Consider the following 12,745-nt stretch of genomic DNA (forward strand, 5'->3'; position numbering starts at 1 on the left):
AGTCAAACTGCTGGATGAGATCCACCAACAGCTGTCAACTGCACACCCAGGGAAGACAAAGACCAAGCAGCTCCTGAAGGAACGCTATTACTGGGAAAGTTGGAGCCATGATGTAGAATGCTATGTGGACAACTGCATGACTGTTACAGACCTAGCCACATCAGTCTCACGTGACTATGCGGGGAGTCAAGGCAGAATCATTGGATGATATATTATGATGGAAATGCAGAAGGGGACAAGGATCCTAGCTGATATTCAAAGGAGAAGTCACATGATCTCCTACCATCTGTCGACCATGAATGGTATACAGAATGGTATACACTACCATATCTCCTACCACAGAGGGTATACAGAATGGTATATTGTGACCATGGTCCTACCACAGATGGTATATGAAATGGTAGGAAGTGAAGGATATATAAGGACACTCATTCCTGTACTTAGTTGAGTTCTTCATGATTGACTTCATCAATAAAGCATTGGTTACCTTTCTAGTTCAGACTCATCAGCACTAAAACCAACAGCTAAGTATACATACTTAGTTGGCCTTGTTTCTCTACTTCGTCACCTTATTTGGATTACTTGTTTACAGAGCCTGGCTGGGGCGATATACCAAGCAGCGCATTCTTTATGGAGCCTTACTGGGGCGAGATACCACGCGGCGCATTATGACTTAGACCTGGAGGGTCATTATCGATATAATGACGACGACGAAGGACACTCAGGTGAGTGCCCCAACTGAGACTTAACTAACTAGAACCTTAGGTTACGATACGAAGAGAAGCTAGGTTGTGACAGTGTGAAGCTGAAGCTCTCAACTGCTGACCACCCACAAACAGATGGACAGACAGAGAATGCAAACCAGATCATTGAACAGCACTTACGCCCATTTGTGAATCATTATCAGGATGACTGGTCAGAAAAGCTCCCCATGATAGACTTTGCTGGTGCACTATTGGTGGGTGAGTCCACAGAGACTTCTCCTTTCCTCATTGACAGTGGCTACACCCCCAGGACATCTTTTGACTGGATATCAAACCTTAATGGAACAGTTACAGAGGCAAATGCCCAGCAACAACTACAACAATTACAAGAGACATGGGACTGGGTGCAAGAATGAATCCACACTGCCCAGGCACGCCAACAGCGGAATGCAAATTGCTCAAGGCAGGAAGTGGATTTCAATGTAGATGACATGATAATGATATCAACAAAGAACTGGAACACAGGCCATCCAAGCAAGAAGCTTGACTATCAGTGGGTGGGCCCTTTCCAGATCCTTGCAAAGGAAGGAAATGCGTTCCACATTGACCTGCCAGCCTCTATCAAGGTCCACCCAGTTATCAATCCAGAGCACCTCCGCAGGGCCTCCACATCTGAACCCCTTCCTGGCCAGCATGCAGACAAACCACCGCCAATCACTGTCAACAACCAAGATGAATGGGAAGTGGAGGAGATCCTTGCCTCCTGACTGAGATACCGAAAACTGCAGTACTGGGTGAAGTGGATCAGTTATGATGATGACCTGAACTGGTACCCTGCCTGAGACTTCAAGAACAGCCCGGTAAAGCTGCAGGTCTTCCATGCAGCGAACCCAGAGGCACCAGGGCCACCCCGTCGATTGCTTGACTGGCTCCGCGCAGCAGAAGATGAGGAGTTCCTGGATGACCACCGGGATGATGATTATCCAGTTTCGAAGGACTGAGGGCAGCCCTTCATCGGGAGGAGGGGGTAATGTCACGGAGCATAGACATTCACTGAGCATGGACAGTCACTGAGCCTCGCTTAAACCCTTCGCACACATTAGATAGCTCGTCGCCGGCAGGCCTGCCTCTTTCCTTTTCTCTCCTCATGTTAGAATTTTGTCAGATAATCTACCAATATACTCATATTGCTCGGGACCGTCACATATAGATTGCCCCGGACTAGCTTGGTTTTAAGAAGCATGCAGTTCTTATAAAAATAGCATCATATTTATATTCTTTACTGTAGACGCCGAATGTCTAATTCTCCAACTTTAACTTTCAAGACTTTGAATATTAGTTAGTATGGCCCAATACCATCCCACAGATAGCTGGGATTACTTACAACCCATTTAAGGTATCCATTATCGTTCTTAATATGGTGATCTAAGTTGATTTTCTGTAGTTCATCGAAGTTTGGATCGGACCTGGACGACACGGCAATCAACCAAGTGCCACTGAATTCGCGATTCAGATAGATGTCAAAGGCAGATTGACTGGATGCGTCGACCTCGCGACCGTATTCCCGGAGGCTGAACGAGCCTGATGTATAATTAGCGATATCCATTTGGGAAGTTGAGACGATATCTAGGGATAGGATAGCTTACCATTATCATTGAAAATGACGAATTTATCTAGGTTGATGCTGGTATCATTACATTCACCATCCTGCCTCTTAGCGGAGCCGTAGAGAGTGATTGAGCCGTCTGAGACTTCAAGGCGGACATCGTAACAAGTCTTGGTGAAGGACATTTTGGTTGATTTGGAGGGAAACTGGAAATAAGGAGACTTGAGTGAGTTGGATGAGACCATGATCAGAGGGAAGTTTCAATGTTTATATAACATTTACGCCTCCCACGCTGTCGTCAGCTGCGCATTGCAGAGGGCCCACAAAGTGTTATAAGTGGAATTGATAAACCATTTCAGCTGACCATTTCAGCTGAGTTATAGTGTCATTGGAGATTATAATGGCCATTGGCAACCAATCATTTCGATTCTTGATGCAGAGGCCCGCTGCGGCTGAGGATTTGTACAGTTGTCAAACGCCATAATATTGCAGAAGAGTGTCAAGTGGCTGCCTGAGTGATGAGGGGTATTGCAGGTTGGCATTTTTGGATGACGTTGAGTACCAGATGGCATTGAACTGCTTTTGAGCAAATATTCATGTACATAATTCTGACTAGACCTGGACATGGTGTTGAACCTGGCATATGCCTGAGGCGTCAGCATTTACCATCACCCACTATTATTGGATCGCTCTCGCGAGCTACACCACACTCTTTAGATAGTGGACTTCCCTGATTCTGGTTCTTCATACCGATCAGGATCCTGTATGATTACCGGATTGTTCCATAGTACAACTCTATTTGTCCATATAGCTTCATAGCAGTCTCTTTCTCTCTCAATCCTCGGATCCGATAGCATCGCTGCCGGATTATCTGCAGAACTGACCGTACCGCTCTACACATGGGTACCCATTTGGGTACGGGTCTTGTACCCATACCCAAGGGTACATTTATACCCAAGTCTACACAATTTTCCTGCATAAAAATTCTTAGTCACTAGTGTGTATTTTTCTCTGTTCCTATCCCGTCACAGCGTCAATGATTATCATACAAGCTAATAATCTCTCTCTTTCTTACCTACCATCTATAATATTACAAGAAGAAAGCTATTGTCACGGGCTCGGAATAGCAGATAATGATGAATCGACGTTCCTATCTAAACTATTGTAGCCATCGACGAGAATATCGAATATGGGGAAGAAGAAGAAAAGGAAATCTATCTAGGCGATGAACGGTCTTTATACACATTTGTGTGGTGCGGCTTAAGCCCTTGTTTGCCCATATTGCTTGTATGGCATCGTTTGATATGTTGGCGCTGTTTGTCTGGCGTTGAGCCGTTGAGCCGTCACAGAGGGGGGCTATATCTGGCTAAAGAGGAGGCCATTTTCAGCATTGCATTGGTCATCAGTTTGGAACAGAGAGAAGGCTCACTGAGGTTGAGTGCAATCATTAGTTACTGCAGGCTGGTGACTAAACAATTGCTTTGCGGGTGCAGAATAGTGGTGTGAAGCATGTGGTGAGATGTTAAAGCAGCGGCTTGCTGCTGAGTGTTATGGGTGGAAATGCGGCCGTAAACGGCCTCAGAAGTGATCATTTTCGGCGTTATTTTCACAGGTCCTCACATTCTATGTGTAAATCAACAAACTGTTGCCCGTTTTGCCAGAGCTTAGGTCTGATTCCCCCAATACCCTTGTTTACCTTCTCCAGCGCTGCTTCCTGACCCGAGGTCAAGCCACCAGGAAGCTCCATTTTTTCTTCCAACTCTTCCTTCTCATCAAGGAGGTGCAGCTCAAGCTGCAAGATCTCTTCATACTCCTGTACCACTAGCCTCCATGCTCGGATCTGCTCTTTTTCTCTCTGCTTGGTTTTCTCGGAGGTGAATGATTTGTTGATTGCTCGTATGGGCTTAACTAGGTTCTGGAATCCCCATCGGTGGAGAAAGCGTTCGAGGCACCACAGGGGATTGATGCGTCTTCTGATGGCGACGAATAGAGGTAGCGCGAAAAGACCTATATAGATAAGGTCCATTTTCTCGTTTGATCGGCTAGGGCGAACGAGGTGGAAACGTGGAGAGTAGTAATTTAGAGTAGATGAGAAGAGAAATGGAGAGGAAGTAAATAACAGACGATGGTGGATGTAGAGGGGGAAGAAGATAGGGCTGGTCAGCAAGTTAGGGGCATTCCATATTAGGCTTAGCGTGACAGTATGTACCAATGATAGTTACCGTACATTTCGGCTTCAGGCAGATCAAGAATTCTACCCCTTCTTTTTTTTAAACCATAATACCAACCACCAACATAATTTTTTCACTTTCGTATCATCGAATACAGGATGCTTCTTACACGTATAAAGGTGATCACAAAACAAGAATCAGGATGTGGAGCGGCATCGCAGATTCCGGTGATATTTACATGGGCCGGCATGAAGTTGTCAACACTATATACGCATCATTTCTTATAAAAATATATATCGTACATTTCGAATGATTGATGGGAAATAAGGCAGGTTACTAAGAGAGCTCGCTAAGGATTTTTGTTCCCTCCTCCGCACCAGCAATGCCCATCTCCTTCCCGCTCAACCTGAACCGTAACGTCCATGTTCTTTTCTCGTAGAAAGTCAATAGTCCGTTGCCGTACATCTTCAAGATCTGCTCCTCGTGATGCAATAACGTGAATCACACCTAAGACGTGCGGGTTGTGGCTGTCATGGTCGTGGTCATGGTCGTGGTCGTGGTGGTCGTGGTGGTCGTGATCGGCACAATGGCTATGATGGCTATGGCTATGGCTATGACCATGACCATGATCGTGACCGTGATCATGACTATGGCTGTGGCTGTGACTGTGGCTATGACTATGTCCATGATCATGATCATGGTGATGGTGGCCGTGGTCATCGCCAGAAGCATTGGTATCGTCCAGCCAGAATTTGGGCACAGTGTACCCCACGACACCCCGTAGATCACTAACGCCACCAAGGGTATCACGGAGGTTGTATTCCACGTCCGCCGGAAGGGTAAGGAGTAGTGATTTGGCAGTACTAGTAACCAGAGGGACCGCCGACGCAAAGATTAATATGGCGATTAAACAGGACGCGATGGGATCGTATCCTGCCCAGCCGGAGTAATGCACGAGAATGGTCGATATCACCACGGCCACTGAACCAAGGGTATCAGCGAGAATATGGAGGAAGATACCATGCATGTTCTCGTTCCCGTGAGAATGTCCATGGCCGTGGTCATGTCCATGATGTGCGTGTCCGTGCTCAAACGCCATGATACCGACCAAGTTGACGAGAAGGCCAGCAAAACTGACCACTAGAAGTTCACCGATTCGGTGCATCTGACTACCAGAGGACAATCGTTCTACTGCTTCGTAGATGATCTCAATACTGATGATCCTGCGACACTGTTAGCAATGTGACAGGGAATGTGACATTGGAGAACCTACATGAGAAAGATACCATTGGCAAAGCCGGACAGAGTGTCCACTTTTCCGTATCCATAAGGAAACCTCGAGTTCGGTGGCCATTTACTCATGACGGCGGCACAGAGACCAACGACAAGCGCAAGACAATCGAAGAACATGTGGATGCTATCACTCAGAAGTCCCAGAGACCCAGTCAAAAAGCCGTAAGACAGCTGAACCATCATGAAACCGAAATTCAAACTGGACCCATATTAGCACTTAGCGTTCAACTAGGGAGCGTATCACGTACGTCATGAAGTAGAAGATTCGACGAGAGTCGCGTTCTTTGAGGATGCTGTACAAAAGAGGATACGGCTCGCAAAAATGAAGAATTGTTTTAGTCACCCTCGAAGGCTCCTTGTGGGAATGCGAGTGCCCATGATGGTGGTGATGGTGGGTGTGATTGTGCGAATGCGCCTCAAGTCGTAAGTGTCTATCATCGAACCGAGCTGTAAGAACAGACACTGCAGCTATGACACAACGCGAAACGTAGACGGTAAAGAGGTCATTTTGGAAAGATGGCGAACAGAACAATGATGCGGCGCCTGCTCCGACGGCATGCCCAAGCTTCTGCGGAGACCGTATGCCAGAGGACGACGAGTATAAGAAAGACACAGCGAACGCGCCTGTGGTAAGTCCAAAGTAAATCAGATCTATCCCTCCTGGAGACGGTATGCCGGAGACGATCACTGTTGCCAGCGCCAGTAATACTCCGGAAAGCAGGTTTACCAGGGCATTGTCCGAGAGAGTGTCCGATGGTAAACCCGCTTCAGAAGACTTTCTTGGGGATAGTGGATCGGGGGTAATTTCGGAAGTAGATCCCGGGAGATCGACAGCAAATGGCGGGCGAATGACGAAAACAGCGACAAGCAAAGCCACATAGCCCATGAATGGCTGCTCATCCAGACTCGAGCCCGTTCCAAACAAGTTGAAGAGAACTACGATTGCCAGGAGACCGATAGTAAGCTTCTTCTGTCCAAACCGCTCTTGCAAGCTGTTCGAAGCGACCGTTGGGATACCGGATGCGAATGCGAGGGATAGCGCAAATGCGACAAGGAATCCGCCAATTCCCAATCCTGCATAGACTGGTAGGCCAATGGAGCATGCTCGTATGAATGCGCTGCTGGCAATGCTGCCGCTGAGCTTGGGTAATGCGGCGATTGACAATTCCTGACCCTTCCGAGCTGCTTCACCGCACCCCAATAGCACTAATATACCAGCCGTTAAAGCACAGGCCTTGCTTCCAATTCCCTCCAAGTATGCGCTGGCCGTTATCTCATCAACATCGTCGACTGGTGACTCGAGTGTCGTTGACTGTGCGTATTGCGTAGAGAACCAGGATAGAGCGATCCAAGGAAGGGCGATAAGGAAACCTGTCAAAATCTCATTACTGCGAGTTGTTAGACGATTCATATCCTCTTGTGTTCAGCTCAACAAGACGTTTGACTTACCCCCTGCTCGTTTCAGGCTCAACTAACAAAGCTGGTGTGTCCGGCTCATGATTTGGTTCCATTCGATGATCTTCAAATACAGTAGTCACCGGGGAAGGCGTCCACTGGTCGTAATGCACGGAGCTTTGTGAACGGGAATGATGGTGGCCATGCCATGATGGATGCGAAGCATGGCTGTTGGAGTATGCGGTACCAACTACGGGCTGCGGAGACTGCGGTTGAACCGGAGGCAATGGCGAAGGCACGGCAATAGGGTTAGGGACCTGCGAGTAGCGTGTTGATCGCGAATGGCCACGGCTGCGACTGTGTCCATGTCCTGCCCTGGAGGCGGGGGGATTGGCATCCGCACTGGACACGGGTGTCCCCGTTGACATTGTCCCTTAGTCGTGAAATCGGCGCCTTAGCACCAATGTCAGGTCAATCCGAAGCGTCAATTTCGTGAAAGGAAAGGAGGCGACGTGGTCAAAGAAGTCGACTGGAGGCGTTCAGCCAAGACCGGGGGATAGTCGGGGAGCTTCAGCAGGTCAATGCAGACGACCGACCAGACGATTGCGACCAAAGAAACGGCATAGCGTTAAAGGGAACACGCTTGGGATAAGAATCGCAATTGCTAGACGACCGCACTGATCTCTAAAAGGATACTGCGAATTAAGACTGGTGGCAGAAAATACAGCGCTCGTGGAGGAGTTTCGAGGTCATGTCAAGAGATAACAGGGGGCGGGGCACGTGATCGACAGGTCGAGGACCGTGGGATCTGCGGAGACTGATACAAACTCCGACACGATAACAGTAATGGACGTCTCTATGGAACGAAATAGTTAGTTTTGGCAATTCAGTCATGATCAAGAGCCCAGAGTGGTGAAGCTGGACTTAGAATTATACCCAACATGATTGAGGTCCTTATCAGTCTCGCGTTCTATGCGTCCACGGCGACCACGTTCCTGATCCTCCTACTCCCATCACAATACAAACCCAGACAAGCGTCAGATTCGAAGCAAAATGCATCACCCGAGCCCAAAACAAGGATTCAGATCCTGGTACTGGGGGACGTTGGCCGCAGCCCACGTATGCAGTACCATGCGCTAAGCGTTGCCAAACACGGTGGTCAAGTCGATATCATTGGGTATCATGGTGAGCTCCGGATCTATGCTCCATAACCTAAATCCATTAGCATGCTAATTATTGGATGTAGAGTCAGAACTTCATCCCGACATATCCTCTAGCCCACGAATTACCATCGTCCCAATTCCTCCGCACCCCGCATTCCTACAAACTAGCAACAAGCTCCTCTTCCTCTTCTTCGCGCCGTTGAAAGTCATATTCCAGGTCCTCAGCTTATGGAGATGCCTCGCATACCGAACCGAACCGGCCAAGTGGCTCCTTGTTCAGAACCCCCCGTCGATTCCCACACTCGCGATTGCGTCTCTCGTCCGCTTCCTCCGTCACACGCATCTGGTCGTGGATTGGCATAACTTTGGATACTCGATACTCGCGCTGAAGCTAGGGGGTTCTCATCCGGTGGTTCGGTTTTCGAAATGGTTTGAGAGGGTATTTTGCAATTATGCCACGGCACATCTCTGTGTCACGGAAGCTATGACATCCGTCTTGAAAAAGGATTTCGCCCTGGAAGCTCCCATCTTGCCTCTACACGATCGGCCGGCCAGTCATCTACAGCCCATCCCCGATACGCAAGTGCGGCAGGAATTCATCAACTCTCTACCGGAGACAGCCTCTGCGAAGTCTGCTTTAGGAACCGAAGATTTCCGGGTTCTGGTTAGTTCGACATCCTGGACTCCAGACGAAGACTTTTCACTCCTCATCGATGCACTCTGCGAATACTCCAAGTTGGCGACTACGACTAAACCATCACTACCTCCAATCCTCGCCATCATCACCGGCAAAGGTCCCCAAAAAGAAATGTACCTGAAGAAGATATCCGATCTCGAGAAAGCCGGACACCTCCAGAAAGTCAGCATCCGCACCGCCTGGCTGAGTACAGAAAACTACGCCAAACTCCTCGCATCCGCTTCGCTGGGGGTTAGTCTACACACGAGCAGCAGTGGAGTCGACCTCCCTATGAAAGTCGTCGATATGTTCGGAGCTGGGTTGCCGGTTGTGGGCTGGAACCGCTTCGAGGCCTGGCCGGAGCTAGTGATGGAGGGTGTCAATGGGAGCGGATTCGGGAGCGTGGGCGAGCTTGTAGAACAGCTCGTGGATCTCTTTGGGGATTCGGCGAAACTAGAGAAGCTTCGTGCTGGTGCGCTTCAGGAAAGTGGGCGTCGTTGGGATGATGAGTGGGATCCCGTAGCTGGAAAGCTTCTAGGTTTATTATGAAAAAGAAAGCATTCCGCGTGTAGTCAAATCATATTCAATCGTGGTATCACCAACGTAAAAGCAGCACGCTATGGCCGAGATTTCCCACCGCAGTAAATACAAACATCGAACGCATCACAGAGCGTCTGGCACGTCGAGCGAACATCCTCATCATAGTGGGAACCGAGGAGATCGCCATCTAGATATTCAGTTCCGCAATCAGAGCAGAACTTCGAGACTCCTGGTTCCTGGATGGATAGGAATGTCAAAGTGCATCGAGCTAAGATGCAGTTAGTTTATTACATAAGCAAGTAAAGAGGGTGAGGGGATTGTCGCGACATACCGAAAACATGGCCATTCGCGCATTGCGACTCCTGCACCGAGTTTAACGCAATACTTGCGTCGCAGATATCACATTGCTCGAAGATTTCCTTGCCTGGTGGTTCTAACGTCTCATGGGACTTCGGTTCGACGACGCTCAAACGGGACATTTCATCACGGAGATCTAGACCCGTGAGTGTCACTAACCACTCCAATGATTCTCGGGCACGGGCGAGAAGTGCCTCGTTTTTACAGTCGAGAATAACACAGCGCACTGCAGCGTAGATCACCTTCTTGGACAGTGCACTGTAGCCGTCGGGTCTCTGATCGGCATGTAGTATGTATCCTAGAACAGCTTCACGCTTTTCGCGCTGCAGTTCTGCTGTCTGGTCTGCGGGTAGCTGGCTAATGGCGACTGCGCTTTCTTCCTCGCTCTGTTTGTCTAGTGGGATAAAGACAACCGTGGTACGCTCTTCTGCGGCAGTGCGGTACTCGATCATATCCTTAGGATGCACGGTGAAAGCGACTGCAAGATGGTCGTTGTGACATGCCAAACCCCAGGTCCTCCCGATGACCATGCCGCCAAGATCGCGGTCGATATCGAATTGGTCGGTGTAGTCGTCAATTGCAGCTTTCCATGGCGGGAGAAAAAAGGGAGTATGATCTGAAAGGCCGTTGAATACTTGCGCCGCTCCGTAGCCTCCGATTGTGCTTAGGTAGAGCGCAGACTGTTGGTCTCTTTCGTTTGATGTGCTGAACATTCCTGATTATCGTCAGTCATAGAACTAGATATCATGCCAATAGCCATACCGCTAATCGGTTCCCAGTGTCTCGATTCGTCCGTCTGTAATCCGGTAACGGTGTTTTCATGGAATGGCCATTCTTGCGTTTGTATCTCGGTGCTTTCAATATCGCCTGTGAGGTATCGAGCAGCGGAAACAGACACGACAGCAAGCCCGCCGAAAATACCAGCAGCGAGCAGTACCTCTTGGGATGCTTCCTGGAGGATGGTAAGTGGAAGGTCAAGAATATGGTTTTGATACCTACAGTATATAACCACTGGAAAGGGCCCGTGTAGTGGCGATCATAGCATATCCCGGAAAGTCCGGTAAGTTCCGTAGTTTTAGCGCTTGTTTTGTGACGAGAATCTGATTTAGTGGTATCATTTTCATGCGTCAACTTCACATCCAATTTCACAACCCTCAGTTTCGTGCCGTAAAGGACAGCCACATTGCTAGCCACAGAGTAGGTATTCTGTTGCGTCCCAGACGTTTGAAATAGCCATGGACCACAAGAGAGGTTTGAAGCTTTGATTCGAGACTTGAGCGTCGTAGAGAATACAGACCCAGGATGGATCATGGGATAGTTACCCGCCAGGTCACCTAGCGCAGTAATACTTAATAGCTTGAGCACATAGGAACTTGTAGGGTTGGGTTCCGGTTTAGATCTTTGCGTCCGTAGGAGTATCACCTCATTATCATCGTTCGTTGCTGCTAGCAACTGCACGCCCCAGCGCGTTTCAGCATCTGGTACCGAGTATGGTGTACTGGGCTTCTCCGAACGCGGGGCTTTGATGGGTGGACACCATGAGAAGCTGCGTATCGTCGATTTGCGTAGTTTCGGGCCTTCCTCCTGGACCAGAGGTTCGAAATATGACTTCAAGGCATCATTTACAATTGCAACCCGCGTCCATTTCCCTAGACCAACTGGTTCGTAAAACGAGAGCATCAAATTCGATGTCAGTACGCTAAGGACACACCGTCGGTGTCTTCCAAGTCCCGGAGGAGACCATTTCAGGCCGACAATTGTACTATTGGACTGTTCTGCCCCGAGTGAGAACGTTTGACGGTCTTGTGGATAGATCACGGGCCATTCGCTGGCGGTGAAAAGGTTGGTTCGGAAACGGGAGAAATGCCATTGGCCTCCAGCCGTTCCGGTATCATTTGCTGTCTGCCGCTCAGCGGCACTTCGTGGCGTCTGTATTCTCGTTAGTCTCAGGGCTGTTCGTGATTCGGTAAACTATTGTAGGGTCACAAACTAGGATGTGGACATATTCCCCAGCAGCCACTGCCAATTCTCCGTCATCCGACCACGAAAGGCAATCGTAACAAGAAGGAAAAATTCGAAGAGTGACAGGACTCAACATGGTCGAGTGTTAATAGATATCCCCATCTGGCGTTGTATGTTTATCGAGCAGAATTCCGTTCCGATGTCTCGTTCCTTTTCGGTTGCCTTTCTTGGTTAGTCGCAATCACGTGGATCCACTCACCGTAGATGATGTCATGTGATTGGCTAGCCAAAATCTATAACATACCAGAGGTATTACACGTTTGAAACACGCTTACACAATGAGCACCACGGGCATCAAGAAAAGAATTGCCCCCGCTACCCAGGCGCATTATCGCCTGCGCTCTACTAAACTGCGAAAGGAAAAAGGACCCAACCTGCCCAATGGAGTGGCGGACGCCATCATGCGCGAGGCCTCAGAGGCCCATGAGACCCCGACTGTGCCTCCCCTCGACCCCGCCCATCAACCAGTACAGATAGGACCAGAGACACCACAGCAGGCTCAACACTTTCCTAGCCTAGCCCCTGAGAACCAATACACGGGCCCACTGCCAGCGCAGGACACCCCCCCGGCATCCCCCACCCATGACCCCCCCCAGAGCCAACTGAGCCTCGAACTCCACAACCATATCACTGCTGCAGTGACGTCGCGCACAGCACAGATCAAGTCCACAGGTGATGAAGTCCTTGAACTTGTCTCAGGGATCAGCCAGAAGATTGCCAATTGGGAAGAGAAGGGTTTGGAAGGAGCGGCCTCCCTAGGCAGAGACGTCAGGACACTAGTTCTCAATTTCAGCAAGAACCTGGCAGATGGACACCCT

At 49.2% G+C, this 12,745-nt stretch overlaps 7 protein-coding genes across 7 annotated transcripts; 2 read left to right on the forward strand and 5 right to left on the reverse strand.

The window, feature by feature from the left end:
* Window positions 1-799: 799 nt before the first annotated feature.
* On the reverse strand, window positions 800-2,140 carry ASPGLDRAFT_1512424 (uncharacterized protein). The gene has a single exon (XM_022542232.1). The coding sequence runs from the start codon at window positions 1,763-1,765 to the stop codon at window positions 1,208-1,210; it is 558 nt and encodes a 185-aa protein (XP_022395153.1). The 5' UTR covers window positions 1,766-2,140; the 3' UTR covers window positions 800-1,207.
* Window positions 1,804-2,627, reverse strand: ASPGLDRAFT_53635 (CVNH domain-containing protein). Its single transcript, XM_022548031.1, has 3 exons — window positions 2,351-2,627; window positions 2,089-2,285; window positions 1,804-2,030 (listed from the first exon to the last, which is right to left on the reverse strand). Exons 1-3 carry the CDS (start codon window positions 2,493-2,495, stop codon window positions 2,025-2,027), a joined length of 348 nt encoding a protein of 115 aa, XP_022395154.1. The 5' UTR covers window positions 2,496-2,627; the 3' UTR covers window positions 1,804-2,024.
* An 857-nt stretch (window positions 2,628-3,484) lies between these two features.
* On the reverse strand, window positions 3,485-4,377 carry ASPGLDRAFT_53636 (uncharacterized protein; the record flags this gene model as incomplete). Its single annotated transcript, XM_022548032.1, has 1 exon — window positions 3,485-4,377. A coding segment is annotated over exon 1 (410 nt), but the record flags the coding sequence as incomplete, so codon positions are not given.
* Window positions 4,378-4,598: 221 nt separating this feature from the next.
* ASPGLDRAFT_160766 (metal cation transporter MSC2) lies at window positions 4,599-7,971 on the reverse strand. The gene is made up of 4 exons (XM_022542465.1): window positions 7,224-7,971; window positions 6,023-7,162; window positions 5,755-5,973; window positions 4,599-5,704 (listed from the first exon to the last, which is right to left on the reverse strand). The coding sequence occupies exons 1-4, from the start codon at window positions 7,595-7,597 to the stop codon at window positions 4,831-4,833; spliced, it is 2,607 nt and encodes an 868-aa protein (XP_022395156.1). The 5' UTR covers window positions 7,598-7,971; the 3' UTR covers window positions 4,599-4,830.
* A 139-nt stretch (window positions 7,972-8,110) lies between these two features.
* On the forward strand, window positions 8,111-9,557 carry ASPGLDRAFT_40787 (chitobiosyldiphosphodolichol beta-1,4 mannosyltransferase; the record flags this gene model as incomplete). The annotated part of the gene is made up of 2 exons (XM_022545270.1): window positions 8,111-8,354; window positions 8,416-9,557. 2 exons carry the CDS (start codon window positions 8,111-8,113, stop codon window positions 9,555-9,557), a joined length of 1,386 nt encoding a protein of 461 aa, XP_022395157.1.
* A 68-nt stretch (window positions 9,558-9,625) lies between these two features.
* ASPGLDRAFT_138884 (uncharacterized protein) lies at window positions 9,626-12,003 on the reverse strand (the record flags this gene model as incomplete). Its single annotated transcript, XM_022541656.1, has 5 exons — window positions 9,626-9,816; window positions 9,880-10,620; window positions 10,668-10,857; window positions 10,905-11,834; window positions 11,896-12,003. The coding sequence occupies 5 exons, from the start codon at window positions 12,001-12,003 to the stop codon at window positions 9,626-9,628; spliced, it is 2,160 nt and encodes a 719-aa protein (XP_022395158.1).
* Window positions 12,004-12,205: 202 nt separating this feature from the next.
* On the forward strand, window positions 12,206-12,694 carry ASPGLDRAFT_40789 (uncharacterized protein; the record flags this gene model as incomplete). Its single annotated transcript, XM_022545271.1, has 1 exon — window positions 12,206-12,694. A coding segment is annotated over one exon (489 nt), but the record flags the coding sequence as incomplete, so codon positions are not given.
* Window positions 12,695-12,745: the final 51 nt, after the last annotated feature.

The sequence above is a fragment of the Aspergillus glaucus genome (genome assembly GCF_001890805.1).
Source record: "Aspergillus glaucus CBS 516.65 unplaced genomic scaffold ASPGLscaffold_50, whole genome shotgun sequence".
Classification (NCBI taxonomy): Eukaryota; Fungi; Ascomycota; class Eurotiomycetes; order Eurotiales; family Aspergillaceae; genus Aspergillus; species Aspergillus glaucus.